Source organism: Sturnira hondurensis, unplaced genomic scaffold, assembly GCF_014824575.4.
Source record: "Sturnira hondurensis isolate 20B ecotype Veracruz unplaced genomic scaffold, ASM1482457v3 Scaffold0022908, whole genome shotgun sequence".
NCBI lineage: Eukaryota > Metazoa > Chordata > Mammalia > Chiroptera > Phyllostomidae > Sturnira > Sturnira hondurensis.
Window position 1 is genome coordinate 6,553,691 of NW_028095539.1, and position 18,143 is coordinate 6,571,833.

General features: G+C 60.0%; 1 protein-coding gene and 2 non-coding genes across 7 annotated transcripts in view; all 3 read left to right on the forward strand.

Annotated features, from left to right (window-relative positions):
* Positions 1 to 18,143, forward strand: part of PRRC2B (proline rich coiled-coil 2B) — an 81,211-nt gene that overhangs the window by 58,602 nt on the left and 4,466 nt on the right. The window contains exons 15-32 of one of the 5 annotated variants that reach the window (XM_037036944.1): positions 229 to 445; positions 1,236 to 3,320; positions 3,927 to 4,123; positions 4,703 to 4,848; positions 5,381 to 5,522; positions 6,899 to 6,981; positions 7,536 to 7,721; positions 7,867 to 8,064; positions 8,442 to 8,528; positions 9,253 to 9,357; positions 9,450 to 9,642; positions 10,406 to 10,503; positions 11,626 to 11,753; positions 12,448 to 12,688; positions 14,432 to 14,608; positions 15,161 to 15,252; positions 16,237 to 16,618; positions 16,655 to 17,181. In XM_037036944.1, coding sequence (XP_036892839.1) covers positions 229 to 445; positions 1,236 to 3,320; positions 3,927 to 4,123; positions 4,703 to 4,848; positions 5,381 to 5,522; positions 6,899 to 6,981; positions 7,536 to 7,721; positions 7,867 to 8,064; positions 8,442 to 8,528; positions 9,253 to 9,357; positions 9,450 to 9,642; positions 10,406 to 10,503; positions 11,626 to 11,753; positions 12,448 to 12,688; positions 14,432 to 14,608; positions 15,161 to 15,252; positions 16,237 to 16,579 — 4,718 coding nt within the window. In that variant the 3' untranslated portion in view covers positions 16,580 to 16,618; positions 16,655 to 17,181. The other 4 variants (XM_037036945.1, XM_037036946.1, XM_037036947.1 and 1 more) reach the window with 4 other exon arrangements.
* On the forward strand, positions 10,111 to 10,195 carry LOC118980404 (small nucleolar RNA SNORD62). Its single transcript, XR_005065094.1, has one exon. It is a non-coding gene; the product is annotated as a small nucleolar RNA SNORD62 (small nucleolar RNA).
* On the forward strand, positions 13,597 to 13,681 carry LOC118980405 (small nucleolar RNA SNORD62). Its single transcript, XR_005065095.1, has one exon. It is a non-coding gene; the product is annotated as a small nucleolar RNA SNORD62 (small nucleolar RNA).

Here is an 18,143-nt window from a genome sequence, read left to right on the forward strand (position 1 = left end):
TGCTTAATCTGAACCTAGGCTGGACTTCACAGGACTTTGAACAGGTCTTTCAATGCCTTGAACTGAGTGCTGTGGCTTCAGAGGCCCCGTGGTCAGAAAAGGTTAAGATCTCTGACGACCAGCCAGGAAGTGTTGTGTCCATGTGACAGTCGGGGTCACTGTTGTTTCCTGGGGGTCGGAGCACGGTTTTCGGACGGGGTGACACAGACCAGTTCTCTCCCTCCTCAGGACTGATGAAGCCCGTGCTGCCCCATGAGTCCCTCAATGGGACCAGCTGTCGCTCTGAGGATCAGAGCCGTGTGCCCCCACTGCAAGAAAGAAAGGTGACTGCCATCGACCCGGCCCCTGTGTGGAGCCCCGAGGGCTACATGGCATTGCAGAGCAAGAGCTACTCGCTTCCCCACCCAAAATCCAGCGACACGTTGGCCATGGACATGCATGTCAGGTGAGACAGACTCAGCCCTGCACCTGCAGGACGAGGCCCTGTCCAGGGACGCACTGCCTAGGGGATGAGGGCGCCTCGGGGGCCACTTAACTGATGACCGGGCTGAGGCTAAGGACACTTCTGGGGTCAGAGGCAGCTCTCTGACTGGGGGGGTGGGGAGAGGCGGGGGCACTGGGCTGGAAGGTGGAACAAGCATGTCGATCCCCTGTCTCCCCTGGGAAAGTAAAGCAAGCTGGCCCTGTTGGCCCAGGCCCAGGCTCTCCGCGGATGCCCAAGCTCCAGCTTGCTGGTGGCACCTGAGGACCCTTGACTGTTCTCTGTCTCCAGGGTGGCATGCTGAATCCACCAGCAGCCACTGTGCTCCCCACTCTCTGGACTCCGGGGGCCACTGCCCACCCATGGCCCAGCTGCTCTGAGACCTACTTAAAGGTAGAGGAGCCAGCCCTGGCTGGTGTGGCTCAGTGGACTGAGCGCGGGCCTGCGAACCAGAGGGTCGTGGCTCAATTCCCAGTCAGGACCCATGCCTGGGTTGTAGGCCAGGTCCCCTGTGAAGGGTGCACAGGAGGCGGCCACACGTTGTTGTTTCTCTCTCTCTTTGTTCCTTTGTTCCTCACGCTCTAAAAATAAATAAATAAAATCTTTTTTTTTTAAAGGTAGAAGTAGTATTGGTGGTTATCATTTTTTCCTTTTTTAAACATTTTTTTCTTTTTAAAACTAAGCTCTGTGTTCAGCGTGGAAAGCAAGAACCAGGCTCCAATCACATTGACGGATTTTTCTGGTTCCTTTCCAGGAATGAAAGCTCTTTCTCTGCCCCCCCCGGAAGGTCAGGGGGCATAAGTGCCCAGCGCGGCCTCCTTGAGGAGAGAGTGGAGGAGTACTTGAGTGCTTTTGACAAGAAGGCCCCAGCAGACTTTGACAGCTGTGTCTCTTCTCAAAGAATAGGCCAGGAGCTTTTGTTTCCAACCCAAGAAAATGTACACGACGCAGGTGCTCCTGGGGGCCACACCCCAAACCTTAGGTGTACCCCACTGCAGCCTGACTTTGCCCCATCTGAGAAAAAGCCAGATTACAGCAATTGGGATGTTAGCCACCAGCCAAAGGTCACTGGTGCAGCCGACAGTGTGGAGGAGACACCCCGGGAGGAGCCGTCCTTCACCGTCTCCTCCTGGGAGAAGGAAGGGAGCCCCCACAAACAGCCATCCCTGGAGCCGGAGTGGACCCCAGAGCCCCGAAGCTCGGGCAGCCAGCACCAAGAGCAGACCAGCAGGACCCGGAGGTCCGGGCCCATCAAGAAGCCCGTGCTAAAAGCCCTCAAGGTGGAAGACAAAGAGAAAGAGGTGGACAAGAGTAAGCAGGAGCTGGGGGAGGAGAGTGCCCGCCTGGCCGTCGGGGAGGAGGCACCGCCCAGTCCCCAGGGTGGGAAGGACGAGGACGAGGAGAACAACCCCACCCTGGCCAACTCCACATCCGCCCTGGAGGCCCAGGGCTTGGCCCGTGCTCGTCCAGGCTGCCCGGCCAGCAGGTCTGAGGAGGAAGAGAAGCCTGACGGGGCTTGGGAGCCAGGACCCTCCCGGGAGCCCAGTGATGCGCCTCCGACAAAGAGGAATAACTGGATCTTCATTGATGAGGAGCAAGCCTTTGGGGGCCGAGGCCAGGCCCGGAGCCGCGGCCGCGGGTTCCGAGAATTCACTTTCCGTGGCCGGCCTGCTGGCGGCGGCGGCCCTGGTATCTGTGGCGGGGGGGTCCTTGGGGCGCGGGGCGTCTATACCAACAGCCAGAGGAGCTGCCGCGGCCGGGGACTGCGAGAGTTCGGGCAGCCCGAGGACTTCCCCAGAGCCAAGCCCCGGCGCCGCATCGCCAGCGAGACTCACAGCGAGGGCTCCGAGTACGAAGAGCTGCCCAAGCGGCGGCGGCAGCGGGGCTCGGAGAGCGGCCCGCCCGAAGGCTCGCCCCTGGACAGGGAGGAGGGTGCCTTGAAGAAGGGTGACTTCAGAGACTCCTGGCGGTCCAACAAGACGTACTCCGATGACCACAGCGGTCTGGAGGCAAAGAGCAGGGGCCCAAGGGCCTTCGGACGAGCACTCCCTCCCCGGCTGAGCCACTGCAGCTACGGGCGGAGAACCTTCGTGTCCAAGGAGTCGACCCACTGGCAGAGCAAGGGTCCCGGCACCTGCTGGCAGGACCACAGCTCCCCCGATGCCTGCGGCTCCCGGCGACCCACGGACAGAGAGTGCATCCCGGAGGCCTGCAGACGCTCAGACTCGTTCGGTGCCAGGGCCTTCGAGGACAGCCGCATGGAGGACAAGAGGGCCTTCTTCCAAGATGACCACGTCGCAGATTCTGAGAACGCAGAGAACCGGCCCTTCAGGAGGAGGCGCCCTCCGCGCCAGGACAAGCCCCCTCGATTCAGGCGCCTCCGGCAGGAGCGCGAGTCCTTGGGCCTGTGGGGCCCTGAGGATGAGCCCCCATTGCTGGCAGGACAGTGGCCAGCCCGGTCAAAGCTCTGTCCTGGGGACAAGACCGGGGCCGTGGGCCGCAGGTCCCCCGAGCTCTCCTGCCAGAACTCCTCTGACCATGCCAATGAAGAATGGGAGACGGCCTCCGAGAGCAGTGACTTCAGCGAACGGCGCGAGCGGCGCGAGGGCCCCGGGGCTGAGCCCAGCCCCCAGGTAGACGGCAGCCTGCCCGGGGCCGGTCTGGGGGAGAAGAAGGAGCTGGCCAAGAGGAGCTTCTCCAGTCAGAGACCACTGGTGGACAGGCAGAGCCGGAAGCTGGAGCCGGGAGGGTTTGGGGAGAAGTCTGCTAGGCCAGGTGGCTGTGATGCTTCTGTCCGTTACGAGAGCCAGCAGAACGGGATGCCTCTGAAACCCAAAAGGTAAAGCGAAAGCAGAATCCGGGTCCTTTCTGTGGCCATTGTATTAAGCCAGTTCTTTGAGCAGCACTTCAAGCATGCGTGTCCCGCCGTGTGCCAGGTGCCCCCCGACTCGCCCCTGCACCCGAGGGTGACTGCCTGCCCGACCCTCGGGCGTGCCTGCAATCACCAGCTCCTGCACTGCTTGTCTGCTTCTCTGTGGCGTTGTGTTGTGTCTTGAAAACTAAAACCCGAGGAACCTGGGGGTAGGGCGAGCACCCTGCTGGTCAGGTGCTGCAGCTCTGTTCTGAGCCCTTGCCGCCACTCCTTTGTGGAGCCCTGCTGAGCGTGGCCCACACCGGGAAGGCCCAGAGCTCCCTAGCCCTGGGAAGGGGGGGCAGGAGCAGCTTTCCCGTGAGAGGAGAGAGCTGGGTCCCAGCGGTGCTGCTGGGGGTGGCTGGCTGCGGCCTTCCATGTGGCCTGCACATGCCACACCGCTGCCAGGAGCCATGTCCAGATGGACAGCGGTGCAGGTCAGGCACATGCACGTGCCGTGTGCGGTTTTGCCTTTCCGCTCCTTCCCTGGGCTCTGCACCCTTCCAGGCTAACGGGGTTCCTCCTTCCTTACAGGTCCCCCGACGAGGCCTTGCCAGGAGGTCTGGGCTGCACCAGTGGGAGCACCCACTACACCCTGGAGCGGGCTGCCCATGCCACCTCTGATATCCCCGAAGCAGCTTGTGAGAAGGCAGAGAAGGAGGCCCAGCTGGCCGTGCAGAGGGTGGACGAGCAGGGTGAGGCCATGAAGCAGTTTGACCTGAACTATGGAAGTAAGTGTTGCCCCACTTCTTCAAGGGGAGAAGATCCAGGCAAGATGGGGCCTTGCTTCGTGGGCTGCCCCTCTCCCCTCTTGCTTATAGTCTGGATCTCTGGACAGGCCCTGGGCCACATTCCAGGGCTGCAGTGGCCAGCAAGACAGATACAACCCCTGCCCTTGTGTGGCTTACAGCCTGCTGAATCCCCATAACTGTACCACCATGCCTCAGTTTTAGAGAGGGAAACCTGAGGCCCAGAGAGATTGAGTGGTGTGTCCAGGGTCATGAGGCTGATGAGGAACAGAGCTGGGACTTGGGTGTCTTTGTCTCCAGAGACTTCTTTGAACCCCAGTGTTGCTCGATCGGGCCTCTTTGGTTTGCCTTAATGGTGTTTCGGGGGCGGTGAGGAGGCTGGAGCAGTCACAGCTGGATTCCGGGGCCCCTGGGGAACGCAGCGCAGCTCCTTAGGTGTCAGGCCAGGCACTGCCCAGCCTTCAGAACTGAGCCTGTCCTTGGGTATTAGTGGCCCATAGGATTGGGTTCTTGGCTTCTGGTGAGTGCAACATGGTCCCTTCCTGTGATCTCGTGGTTCAGATTCCATCATTGAGAATTGTGGATCCAGCCCGGGGGAGGAGCCTGAGGTGGGCTCCATGGTGGGCGAAGGCTTCATCGAAGTCCTGACCAAGAAGCAGCGCCGCCTGCTGGAGGAAGAGAGGAGAAAGAAGGAGCAAGCTGTGCAGGTAAGTTGCCCGAGGTGAGGGGGAGCCAGGCTAGGGCAGGCTGGTGGTGCAGGGAGACCAGAGCCAGGAGGATGAGAGTTCTGCTTTAAGTACAAGGTGGGGCTGTTCCTTAGCACACTTACTTCCACCCTGTGCCAGCAGGCGGCCTCGCCTCTGTCCTCAAGGGCATTTGTCCCCTTGACAGCTGGTGGAAGCCTTACCGAGCAAGGTGCAGGCCTTTGTCAGCCCCCGAGTTCGTTATCCTTCCACTGAGCCCCGGCCTGAGTAGGGTGAGACTCATTACCTTTGGAGTCATGAGTTGGGGACCCTGTGCTCACATGGCATCATCAGTGGGACACTGCCACTTGTCCTGTTGGAGTTCGGATCACAGTCCCTTGGCTGTCTGTCAGCCCTTTCCAGGCATGGTGTGGTCAGCGGTGGAGGCTTTGAGAGGCGAGCGGCCCGGCCCCTGCAGCGCACTCCCCATGGGGAACATTAGCTGTTCTTCATGCCTGGCGTCCAGGATGGCCGACCCCGCCTCTTTTCTCCCTAGGTGCCCGTCAAAGGTCGGGGTCTCTCCTCCCGCATTCCTCCTCGGTTTGCGAAGAAGCAGAGCAGCCTGTGCCTGGAGCAGGGCGACACACCTGTGCCGGGCAACAGCCTAGGCACTGAGATCTGGGAGAGCGGCAGCCCCGGTAAGAGTTGGGGTGTGTGGACTCAGGTGCCTGGCCTGTTCGTGGCCGTTCTCTTCTTAGGGAGCACCCTGCTTTGGCAGCCCCAGACGCAGAGGGAGCATGGCTGGCTCCTTGGCGTTCTCTGCAGAGCCAGTGTTGGGCGCCATTGCGGCACCACTTGCCACCGTGGCCCCTGCGCAGCTGTGAGCGTGTTCCCGCCTTGCCTCTAGTGGAAGAGCGAGTGCCTGCCAGCACTGAGGTCCCTGGAGAGGGACAGCCACTTGCCACCTGGCGGACGGCACCTGGAGCTGGCCTGACTCGCCAGTGCGTGCCTGCAGGGGAACTGGGGTCCGAAGGGCCCTTTCCAACCCTGGGGGAAGGTGCTGTCAGCTCCTCACAGAAACTGTCTCAGAAAGATGGACTTGAGGCTAGAGTAAGGTGGATCTTGCTTTTTAGAAAATTTGTTTCCCTGAACTTTAAAGTAAATTCTACATTTAAAATGCTGTTTTTCCGGTAACTTTTAAGACACAAAGCCATCTTAATTGAGCAGATTCTTCTTGAGTGTCCGCTGTGGCCATGGCCCTGCAAGGCACAAAGATGTGTAAGACGGGGGCTCCTGGCGCCTCCCAGGGGTGCGGAGAAATCATCCCCGGCCGCTGAGTTTCCAGCACAGCAGCCAGGGCTTTCAGAGTGGAGTGACTTGACCTCAGAGCCACATGACAGTCACCTGAGACTCCGGGGCCTGGACCTTGATTCTTTCCATTTGACTTCACGGCCTGGCTTCATGTTCCCGGTGAAGCCCTGGTCCCAACTCATCACAGAATGACATTTGAGGACACTCAGCTCTGACGGAGAGTGCGATGACCTCTCAATGCAGTACTGGCGTCAGGCGCTCTGGTAGTGTGTCCGTGGTGGGCGTCGTCGCAGGCTGGGCAGAGCAGACTGGGCACAGGAGCTGGCTTCAGAGGCCTGGGCTTATACAGCACCCCCGTGGACTTGCGTGCACACACACACACAGGGCCTCCGAGCGACCTGTGAGTTACCCCCGTCTCCGTCGCTGCACCTCAGACCTCTCTGAGACTTGAGCAGCTGCCAGCGCGTAGAAAGAAACAGGGCTTCGGCGAAGAAAAGCCCTGCGCCATTTTCCCAGCAGGAGCCCTCCAAGGTCACTGCTGTGTCTGCCACACCATCTAACCACGTTTGTTGAAGTCTGAAGATGTTGGGAAGGCGAACGAAGCTCTCAGACCAGATCCATGTGTCAGATCTGTTCACTAGCATGCTGTGTTTTGGCAGGGGCCGCGAAGGGACTAGGGTTTGCGTGAGCTGCGCCTATGCTCGTCTTTGCAGCCCAGTTGCTCCTCCTTGACACCCTGACTCTGTCTTCCTCCCCCCGACAGCCCTCCCTGTGCAGGCCCCGACCGGCGACTCCTGGACTAAAGCCGCCACTGCCTTCAGCAGCACCGAGTCTGGCAGCGCCGAGGTGGGTGGCTGCTGTGTTGCTAGGGGCGGAGTGCGTGCTCCCCGCCCACGTACCTAGCTTGTCCCGGGTCTTACTCCTGCTGGCGGCCTGCCCAAGCTTTCTCTCAGCCACACAGTTGAGCTGGGACCAGAAGCCATTTCCACAGGTCCTGGCTTGTCTCAGTTTTTTATCTGTGTGAGAGTGAGGGAGAGAAGTTGCCAGGGAGACCCCCAGTGTTAGGGCGAGTGATGGAGAGGCTCTCCCTCAAGCCTGTGATGGTGCTCGCTCCGTTCAGTGCGGATCACAGGGAAATCAGTTTGGCAGTCTCTGTCCCAGGCCCCTGGGGTCTCATGATTGTGAACTTGGGCGGCTTTGCTACCTTTGCTTGTGTGCCTTCAGTTGCCAGGTCAGGACCCCCCTCCTCCCCACACCCTCTCGGGACAAGGCCATCCAGGTGGGCGTGCTGGGGGAGCTGTGTTTTGGGGCCAGACTCAGCTCCGCACCTTGGATGGCTGGCAGCGGGTCGTGGTCCGGTGGGGTGAGGGCTCTAACCCATTCTGTGCCTTGCACAGCAGGGTTTTAAGAGCAGCCAGGGAGACAGTGGCGTGGACTTGAGCGCCGAGTCTCGAGAGTCATCCACCACCTCCTCGCAGCGCAGTTCTCCGTATGGCACTCTAAAGCCAGAGGACATGAGCGGGTCCGGCCTGGAACCCAAGGCTGACAGCCACAAGGAGCAGGCTCAGAAGCAGCCTGAGCAAAAGGTGACCTGGGAGTCCCATTCACGGGGACCAGGGCCTGGGCAGAGGGCTGTTGTTTTCTGTCTTCTACCCCGATTCCCAGGGGCTTAGGAGCTACAGATCGGGGTCGTCTGGTCTGTGCGTCTCAGTATCTCTGCTTTCCCTCAAGGACGCGGAACAAGGCTCGGGACAGAGTAAGGAGCACAGACCCGGCCCCATCGGCAACGAGCGCTCTCTGAAGCACAGGAAGGGTTCGGAGGGGGCCGAGCGGCTGCCAGGGGCCGTCGTCCCGCCTGTGAATGGGGTGGACATCCATGTGGACTCCGTGCTCCCAGTGCCACCCATCGAGTTCGGAGTCAGTCCAAAGGTGAGGTTTCGATCGACTCCTTTCTTCTCTTTGCTTTTTTAACTCGGGGAAGAAGGTGGATATCAGCGTGGAGTCGTCGATGGAAGTGCCAATGAGCGGCCTCCAGATGTCCCGCTGACACCAGCTGGGCTGCCAGGCTGAGCGGGCTGGTGGGCTCCCCTGCACCAGTGGGGTCGGCCAGTGGGCACAGTCAGGGAGAGGGGAGGAGGTCGGCATCCTGCCCACACCTGCCGTCAGGAGACGTTTGGCTGTGTTGCTCATGTGGTGAAGGCTGCTTCGTGGGTTTTCCAGTTGCTGGGCTGTGGATCAGTGTAAGGCATGTCTCTGCCAAAAGGTGAGCCAGGGTCAGTTCATTGGACTCTTCCCTTTTTTTCCAGGACTCTGATTTCAGCTTGCCGCCAGGTTCTGCCTCTGGTCCCGCAGGGAATCCAGTAGTCAAGCTTCAAGACGCCTTGGCCAGTAACGTAAGTGTGTGCTTCCACCTCCAGCCTCCAGCTCTGGTCTCCACGCTGACAGGCCCTGGGAGGAGAGGGCCTGGTTGTCACTCTGAAACCAGGCATGAACCTGCCCCGGCCTGGGCGTCTGGCAGACCTGGGTCTGGGTCCTGAGGCAGCTTCTAGCTGGTGACACGTCTTTCAAGTGGCTGCTTGAGTGTTTCATGGCCCATTTTGTGAATTTAAAGTGGGATGGCGTCCTTCCTAAGACCTGATTTACTTGGCAGTCTCTGATTCTGTATTCTTCCAAGTTCTGAGGTCGTGTTGGAGAGCCTGGGGCTAAGCAAGCTTCCTGACCCTGTGGCCTCTCAGGGCCCCATAATGTGCCAACGGGCACGGCGCGTCTGCAGGGGGAAGGTCTCGCAGTTGCATCGCTGAGCCTTTGTTCCAGGGGCCTCTTTTGCACAGTCTCCTGGGGGATGAGGCAGGACCTGGAGGTCTCCAAACCTGCGTGCGGCAGCCAGTAGCTTCTGTGTTGCCGGCACGTGACTGTCCCTGCTGGAGGGCTCAGGAGGGGCAGGTTTGGAGGGCCCCTCCTGGGACTTTTGTTGAGGGGATCCAGCCACCCTGTGGGCCAGGCCCCTGGCAGCTGCGTCCTGGTGGTCTCAGTGCCCACTCCCAAACGTGAAGTGCATCCTGACACCCTGTCCTGCCCCTCTGCGCCTGCTTGTTCACGATTTTCTGCCCCCTCCAGGCCGGGTTGACACAGAGTATCCCCGTCCTCCGGCGAGACCATCACATCCCGAGGGCGATCGGCCTCTCCCAGATGTCCTTCCCCACTGCCGACCTCACTCTGAAGGTGGTACCAGCGCTGCGCTAGGCCCGGCCCCCTGCCCCCGGGTCTCTGCCTCACTCTGGTAACTCACCCCTCTTCTCCCCTTGCTTCTGAAGATGGAGTCAGCGCGAAAGGCATGGGAAAACTCACCCAGTTTGCCAGAGCAGAGCTCTCCAGGAGGCGCTGGCTCAGGCCTCCAGCCCCCATCCTCTGTGGGGGCCTCCAGCGGAGTCAACTACAGCTCCTTCGGCGGGGTTTCCATGCCACCCATGCCTGTGGCCTCTGTCGCCCCTTCTGCTTCTCTTCCAGGTACTGCTGCCCGGGCCCTCTCCATTCACCCCAGCAGAAGGGCGCTTGCCAGCCCGTGCACCACCCCGCCTTGCTTTGGGGGTCTGTTCAAGTGGGAGCTGGGTTCCAGGCTGGGGGGTCCCCTTGGGCTGCAGATGACTCGCACTTCCTGCTTCCCTGCTTCCCACCTTTCCTCTTGGGAGGCAGAGCCTGGTGTTGGCTGAGCCCTCTGGCAGTGCTGTCCTCACTGTGCCTGACTGCCAGGCATTGGCCCTGAGCTGGACCTGGGTCCCATGGGGGCCATGTCACTGCCACTTGTCAGTGGGGGTGAGTTCTAGGGGTGGCTGCACCCAGGAGCGGAGCTCACACCCTTGTGTTGGCTGAGCCCTCTAGCAGGGTGTCCTCAACCATTCTTACTGTCACCATCCTGGTCCTTATGTTGTTGCCCAAGGGGAGGGGGCAGGGATCAGGAGGCCTCGGCTGCCGAAGTCTCAGTGATGTGATTCCAATAGATCCTTCTGACCCTCCACTGTGGACTCAAAGCAGGGAGATGAAGAGGACAGTGACTGAGAGACCCAGGCAGCCCTCAGTTCCAGGGCAGACGCTCCTGAGGGGGGGTGGAAGGCAAGCAGTTAGGTGGGCAGCGAGGGCTGGAGCCCAGGGCCCACAGCTGGGGACCAGGTGTGCTCCCTGGGAGAGTGTGCACGTGCAACACGTCCCCTAAAGGGACCTCGGAAACACAGAGACCTGATCCTGTTCCGCCTCCTTGGGATTCCGTTTCCAGGTAACCACCTGCCACCTCTCTACCTGGACGGCCATGTGTTTGCAAGTCAGCCCCGGCTGGTTCCTCAAACGATACCTCAGCAGCAGAGTTACCAACAGGTGATGGTGGCAAGCCAGGTGGCCTGGTCGGGGTGGAGTGCAGTGTCATTATTTTCTTCACTTATTCGTCTTCCGTCTCTTTCTCTCTGTCCCTCACATGTCTTGCCCAGCACCTGGCATATCACAGCAGCCAGTCAGTGTTGGTGGACTGAACGAGAGACCAGGCAGAAGAATGGAGCTCAGTGCTCCAGACTCAGCTTAGTTTTTCTTTTTTTTAAGATTTTATGTATTTATCTTAGAGGGGAAGGGAAGGAGAGAGAGAGAGAGAAATATCAATGTATGGTTGCCTCTGGTGTGTCCCCTGCCGGGAACTGACCTGCAACCCAGGCATGTGCCCTGACTGGGAATCGAACTGCGATCGTGTGGTTCGCAGGCCCACGCTCAATCCACTGAGCTACACCAGCCAGGGCTTTTTTTTTTTAAGGTTTTATTTCAGCTTAGTTTTTCTTTCTTGGAGTTCTCTTTCCTGTGTCCTAGTGGGGGATTAGCTGACATGGGATTCTCTTTGGCGGTCGGTGTCCTTTGATGAAGAGAAGAAAGGCCTGGCCTTCCAGGCCTGGGGCGTTAGGAAGGGGCAGCTTTAGAGACGAGCAGTGTTTGTTTCGCCACAGGGTTGGCATGTCTTCTGTGTTGCTCAGGGATGACTTTAGTCCCCTGAAACTGGGGCAGGCCTCCTGAATGGTCCAGTGCCCCCAGGCCCATGTGTCTGCATAGACCAGGCCCGTGGAGCTCTTAGGCGAGGCACCACTCCAAGTGCAGGTTGGGACAGAGGACTCGGCCTGTCCTGACCTTGTTAAAACATGTCCTTAACTACTACGTTCTTTAGTGTAAAGTTTTGGTCTTCTCATAACTGGGTCACCCGGCACATGTTCTGCATGTGACCGTCCACTCACCGTGCGTTCCTGAGACCCTCCCCTGCAGGCATGCATGCATGGCTGGGACTCACTCGCTCCGCTGTGCAGGGTCCCGTAGAGCAAAAGGACACAGGAAGGACGTGCTGGAGTTGGTGTTTTGGGCATCGTTCCAGCTGCCATGCTGAGAGAACCTGGGAGCTAGGAGGGGACAGAGAGTACAGCTTGGAGGCATCACAGTGACCCTCCTGGCTTCCTCCCTACCCCCCAGGCCGCCGCCGCCCAGCAGATCCCGATTTCCCTCCACACGTCTCTGCAGGCTCCTGCGCAGCTGGGCCTGAGGGGCGGGCTCCCCGTCTCCCAGTCACAGGAGATCTTCAGCTCCTTGCAGCCCTTCAGGTGAGGTGGGAGGGCAGAGGGGCTGGTGGCTCCAGCGGGGCTCAGACCTCGGCAGCCTCCTTCACTTTGTTCCCTTGGCCTGCTGCTCCTCTGCCTTGGGACCCTGGGAGCAGGTGTGGGAGTGGTTGTGGTCCCTTACGGTTGTCATCACCTGCACTGCAGGCCAGGGGGGCCTGCTCCATCCTGCGCCTCTGCCGTGCCTACTCCCTCCACGCTCTTGGCCGTGCGTTCTGGGTCTCACATCTGGTGCTGTGGGCATCGCACAGGTTTTCCTGTGTCTTGTGCATGTGTTGGTTTGTTTAACCTGGTGACACTCACACTGGTCCCCAGAGCAGCCCATGGGCACCCTCAAGGTCCAGGGCTGTCCAAGCCACTCTGGAAGAAGAGTTGCCGTTGGTCACACACTAAATGCATGAACACTAATGAAAACTGATGAACGAAGAAAAGGCTCTAAGTACATTTACGCCCTTGTGTTGGGCTGCATTCATGGCCATGCTGGGCCGCATGCAGCCCACACACTGTGGGTTGGACACCCCTGGTTCTGGGATGTGGTTAGAAATGCAGGTTCTGACTCAGATGTGAGTGACAAACTCCAGGGGCAGAGCCGGCAGTATGTTTGCACAGGCCCTCGGGGGGGTTCAGACCCACTGGTGTACTCGCGCACTGGAGCCCCACCTCTCTCTGGCTCTTACAGATCTCAGGTGTACATGCACCCCAGCCTGTCACCTCCAAGCACCATGATCCTCTCTGGAGGCACAGCCTTGAAGCCTCCGTACTCGGCGTTCCCCGGCATGCAGCCCTTGGAGATGGTGAAGCCCCAGTCCGGCTCGCCCTACCAGCCCCTGAGCGGAAGCCAAGCCCTGGTGTACGAGAGCCAGCTCGGCCAGGCTGCCAGTCTTGGCGCCTCCCAGATGTTGGACTCCCAGCTCCCTCAGGTCAGGGATTCAGCCTGTCTCACGCTAAACTCGAGGCCTCATTTCATTTTTTTAAAGATTTTATTTATTTATGTTTAGAAAGGGGAAGGGAGGGAGGAAGAGAGGCCAAGAAATGTCAATGTGTGGTTGCCTCTCATGTGCCCTCTCCTGGGGACCCTCTGGTTCACAGGCTGGCACTCAGTCCACTGAGCCCCACCAGCCAGGGCTCTCCTGTTTCTTGCTGACTTACAGGCTGTTCATAGGCACTGGGACTGGTCCTTGGGCCGCTAGAACCAGGGCCAAATGCTCAGCCTCTCCTGAGGAGTCCCATCACCTTTATCGCCCAAAACATGGCCCTGGGGCACTGACCTTCCCCGAGCCCCTCTCCCAACCTTCGGCCTATGAGGCTCGGAGGTGGGGAGCGTCCTCCGAGTACTTGTTGGTGCTACCAGTTCTCCCAGAGGGCATCTTGGGGCCAACTCTCATCTTCTGGACCCGACCCCCGCAGCAGGCTGCCCACACTTCCGCTCTGACGCTGCACAGCCTCTCGACTTCGCTGTGCAGACACCACGCCAACTGTGGGGTTTTCCCCGTGGTCCATCAGGCTGTCCAGTCCGTGTTACTACCCCGGGCTCCACACTGTTGCTCACGCCACCTCCGCCTCTTCTGCAGGCCCTATTGGTGCTGCGTTTGAAAGTGGCCAGAGTCCAGCCACTGCCCATGCGGTGCCCACCTCCCTGTCTGGGCCCGAGCAGCCCGTCTCTGCTCCTGCTCTTGGGCCCAGCACTCTGCTCTCAGTGCAGCAGTCAGGGGGCCTTTGAAACCCAGTCTGGCCACCCACCCCCTGAGCCGGCGCTGTCATTGTGTCCGTGCCGCACCCCGTGGTGTGCAAGGCAGAGCCTGGGCCCCAGAGTTCTGGCTGCCACATATCTCAGTGATGCGATTCCAATAGATCCTTCCGGCCCACCACTGTGGACTCGAAGCAGGGAGATGAAGGGGACAGTGACTGAGAGAGCAGTCTCTCACCCAGCCTCTGGCCCCAGAGTCTCCAGGCCCACCCCTCCTCCCACCCACAAGTTCTGGACATTAGAAGGGGCTGTTCTTCTGGCACAGAACGTACTTGAGGAGCATGCAGGGGGCTCTGGCTGGGCTCCAGGAACTCTCATGCCCAGAACCCGGTGGCGCCCTGTTTTCTCCCTATGCACAGCAGTAAAGGGCTGGCCTCTGGGCTGCACAGAGGCCACACAGGTGCCCTTCCCCAGCTCTGCCCCCACGTGCACCCGGGGCTCACTGCCTGCGCTTTGCCTGCTGGTACCCCGTGGCTGTGTCCAGCACATCTCGGCACTGTCATCATGTTTGTGGACCCGCCAGGGTCCTGGTGCTTCGCCAGCACATAATGTGCCTTTCATGGGCCTCAGCTGGGTGGGAGTGAGAAGGGCTGGGGACACCCACAGCTCTCTGCCGACACAGAGAAGGGGCAACACACTCTCTGTGTGGCCCTGGTCAGCTCCAGTGGTTGCTTCCTCATCACACACTTCCTTCCAGCAGCAGACTTGCCCCTGCCGTCCCACATAAAGTCAAGGTGACTGGCCCAGCTCTAATGGGAATCCAGAACCTTCACTGCTGTATGAAGGCCTCGCTTTAACTTTTGAAATGAGAATCTCAAGTCTAGCGTGTGGTCGCTCTTGGGCGCGTGTGTCAGCGGTGGTTTGTGGCTCTCTTCCAAACTCCATGCCGCCTCCTGACTGTCCCTGTTGTCAGCAGCTGACGATGCCGCTGCCCGGCTCCCAGCTGCCCCTGCCTCGGTATGGCTCTGGGCAGCAGCCCCTGATCCTGCCGCCATCCATCCAGCTGCCTCAGGGGCAGAGCCTCTCTGTCGGGGGCCCCCGCAGGCTGCTTCCACCCGGCTCCCAGCCTTCGGTCCTTAACACCAGCAGAGAGGTAAGCGTGACTTCTTCCTTGTCTCATCAGCCCTTTTGAGTCAGTCAGACTCCACTGTTGTGGCCTAAAGTGCTAGAGGTCTCGGGTGCAACCGCCCATCTCCCCTCATTGCGAGGTCCCCTCAGGACCCCGGGGTTGTGTGGGAGCTAGCAATGTAGATAGGCTCGGGTGCGAGATGCCGGGCAGAGGAAGGCATGTGCAGCTGTGGAGGCTGGTGCAGGTCCTGGCGGTCAGACAGTGTGGGGTGGGGATCAAGTACAGGGATCTGCGATCCCCACTGGCTCCCTCCGGGGCAGAGAAGTCACGGCATGCCTGGCCGGTGCCCTGTGGTGGCGCACGGGCCACTCTCCCCAGTCCCTTCAAAAATAAAGGAGACCAGCATACTTCCAGGGATGAGCCCCCGAGCCTAGATTCCTTTAGGAGATGCCTCGCTATCCAGAAATTCTCCTGGGTCCTCCTGGATGCCCGTCAGCTCTGCCTAGAGCTGGTTCAGCGAGGGCCAGGCTGTCCCCAGGGCCACTAAAGAGCAACTTGTGTTCCTGGTTTCTTCAGTCCTCTCAGATGGAGATGAAGGGCTTCCACTTTGCCGACAGTAAACAGAATGTCCCTCCAGGAGGCTCCGTGCCCTCAGCACAGACCTACAGGTAAAGAAACACCCCGGGGTGGACGCTGCAGGGCTGGTGCTCACTGTAGCCAGGCTAGGGGTTCAGAAGAGCAGGGAGGGCCTGAGGGGCAGCACAGGTCGCCCCAGTGGTGTGTCCTGGGAGTTCCCATGCTGGACACCGTGTGCTGTCGTTAGCCTAGGGAAAGCCAGGGACCGACCAGTTTGCCTTGAATCGTCGTCATTGAGTGCTCTGGTCGGGGAGCTTGTTGGAAAGGTAGGGAGAGGAACAGCTAACGTGTTCTTTGTGTTGGACAGCTTCTGATGACTCGCACCTTTCTCCCCAGCTTCTCAAAAAGGGTCCAGCAGCTGAGAAGGCGCAGTCCTGGAAGGGGGAGGGTTCCTTCAGGGTTCCATGGGCCTGCCTCACTCTAGCGATGGCCCCCTCTCACTTCCTCTGTGTGCACCGTCTCTGCCTCCAGTGAGGGTCCCAGGTCCCTCAGCTGGATGCAGAGGTGGCTTTGGGTGAGTTGCCTCGTTGGGTCACCCACCGCGCTGAGGAGTCAGAGCGGCTCTGGTTCTGCCAGCTTCTCAAGCCCAGGATGCACATGGCCGTCGGGAGGCAGCACCATCCCCTTCGGGCCTCGGGGTCCGTGCCGCTGACTCTCCTTATGTGTGGGAGGCACGCGGAAGCCCCTCCTGTTTGTGCATGAGTCACGGTCACGCGTGACTGTCCTTGCTTTGGGCAAGGTCCACAGCAAGGCCCCGGTGCCCAGCACCCAGCAAGCCCCGACTCACCGAGGGGCACTCCCGCACGCCAGATTGCCTGGCCCACCCAGCTTGTGCGTGGAGTGTGTGGCGGCCGAGCCTCCTGCCACCTCGTCTGCCCTCCCAACCGCGCGTCCAGACGGAGGGGTTTCTGTGGGTCTACCACGTTCCATCATCTTTTCTGTTCTTTTCATTCTTTTGGCTTCAGTTATCTTTGTTTGTTACTGTGCTTTGTTTTCTGATTATATTTTTTGTATAGTCCAAAACCGCAGAAATGTCACGCCTGGTGTGGGCCACAGCACAGAGCAGTGCACCTAATCTGGAAGGGGAAGGAAGTGTGGAGAGCGAACAGGCTGCTGTCTCCTGGCAGCCCCCATGGGGCCCGGCTGCGTCGGGCTGAGACCCCGCCTCGGGCAGACCCAGAGGACCGACACCCCGTGCCGGGAGCACAGAGGTGGCCGTTGCCTCACACGAGGGAAACCGTTTGGAAAACACAACTCTTAACTAGTAGCTTCGTTTTGTTGGTGTTTTCATTGGGTTTGGGAGCAGTGGTGTGTTTTTACAGAGAAGCATTTCCGGTTTTTTCTGGAAACTGCTTCTGAGCCACGCCCTGCTGCAGGGACTCCCCGGTCGGTGCGGGGCCAACGTTGTGTGTGAGCCAGCCCGACACACCGCTTCCTCGGCACAGGGGCCGGGTGGCCTCGCTGTCCTGAGTCCACACACGGCTCTACTCGCACTTTTTGACCACAAAATCTTTTTTTCATACGGCATCTAATTAAGGTCCCAGAGCACAGTTGTCTGGTCAGTGGACACATTTAGGAAGGTGTTTCCATCTGGTACCTCTCCCCACTCACCCCAAGTCCCCCCCCCAACCCCGCCTAAACTCGGGACAGCCTGGAAAAGGATTTGGTCCACCTCTCACCTCAGGTTTGGAGACCTTGGGTCTGGTTGCAGACACTTTGGCCCAGACCCTCTGAGCCCCGAGAGATGGTTCGTGTCCGTCGACCTTCCAGTCCACCTGCCCTTCACGGGCATCTCCGTGAGCTGCGTCGGAGGCCCCAGGGCAGCCGGTGACCTGTGCGCTGGCTGTCAGAGGTCTTTGTTTCCCTCCAATAGGAGGTCTGGGAGCCCATGCCGGGGCTGCCGCACCGGGCTTGACTCCATCTCTGTGGCGACGTGTGTGTTCTCACCCCTGCCTTTGGTTTTTTCAGGCCTAGCTCTGCCAGCCCCAGTGGGAGGCCCTCTGGACCGGCAGTTAACCTGGGCTCTGTGCAGGGACACTGCGCTCACCAGGTAGAAGATGGCTCTCCAGACCCTCGAGCCCCGGCCCCCGGGCTGTCTCCAGGCACCTAGAAAGGAGGGACTGTCCACCCGTCTGTGTGCTCCTCTCGTAAAGGGAGACGTGCCTTAGCACTCAGAGCATGGCGCCGGGGGCCCAGGTCCTTCCTGGTGAAGGCACTGCCCCTCCTGGTGGGCATCTGGATCCTTCCTTGTCCTGCAGAGAAGGGAGGATGCGGAGTCCTCAGAGGAGGTGGCGCTGGGACGGGCTAGGTCCATGGGCCGGGACGAGTGTGCGTGTGCGTGTGTGCCTGCGCGTGCTAGCTCTAGTGAGTGCTGTGTCTTGCCTTGGTCATGACAGGGAGGATGACAGCGGAGTGACATGCTCCTGTTTTGTCACGAATGGGGCTTCTCAGTGTCACCGCCGTCAGGCACTGGTCTCCTCGCTGCCACTCTAAGATGTGACGGGCACCAGTGTCCGGACCCGTCGGGTGTGGGTCTGCAGTGCAATGGCGCTCCCAGCTGGCAAGAGGGCTCGGCCGCTCTCTCCCTCCTGGCGGGCCTCCAGTTGCTTGGGTCGAGCTTCTGAAGCTCTCTTCCAGAGATCACAGCACAGTGGGGACAGAATCGAGGCGGGTCCCTCTGTGAGACACTGCCCAGTACAGACCTGCTGATCAGTGGGACACTGACTGGGAGCCTTGAGGTCAGGCCCTGTCCTGGAGAATGGTTCCCACCAAGTGTGGGTCGGGGGGGAGTCACCTGGTCTGTCTGGAGGTCCCACCCCCGGCAGACAGGTGGGCTCTGCGGGGCCTCTGTTTTCTGTGGGCAGGGGGTGCACTGGTTTGAAAAGCTACTTCCAGTTGGCCTTGGACATGCCCCTCAGAGGCC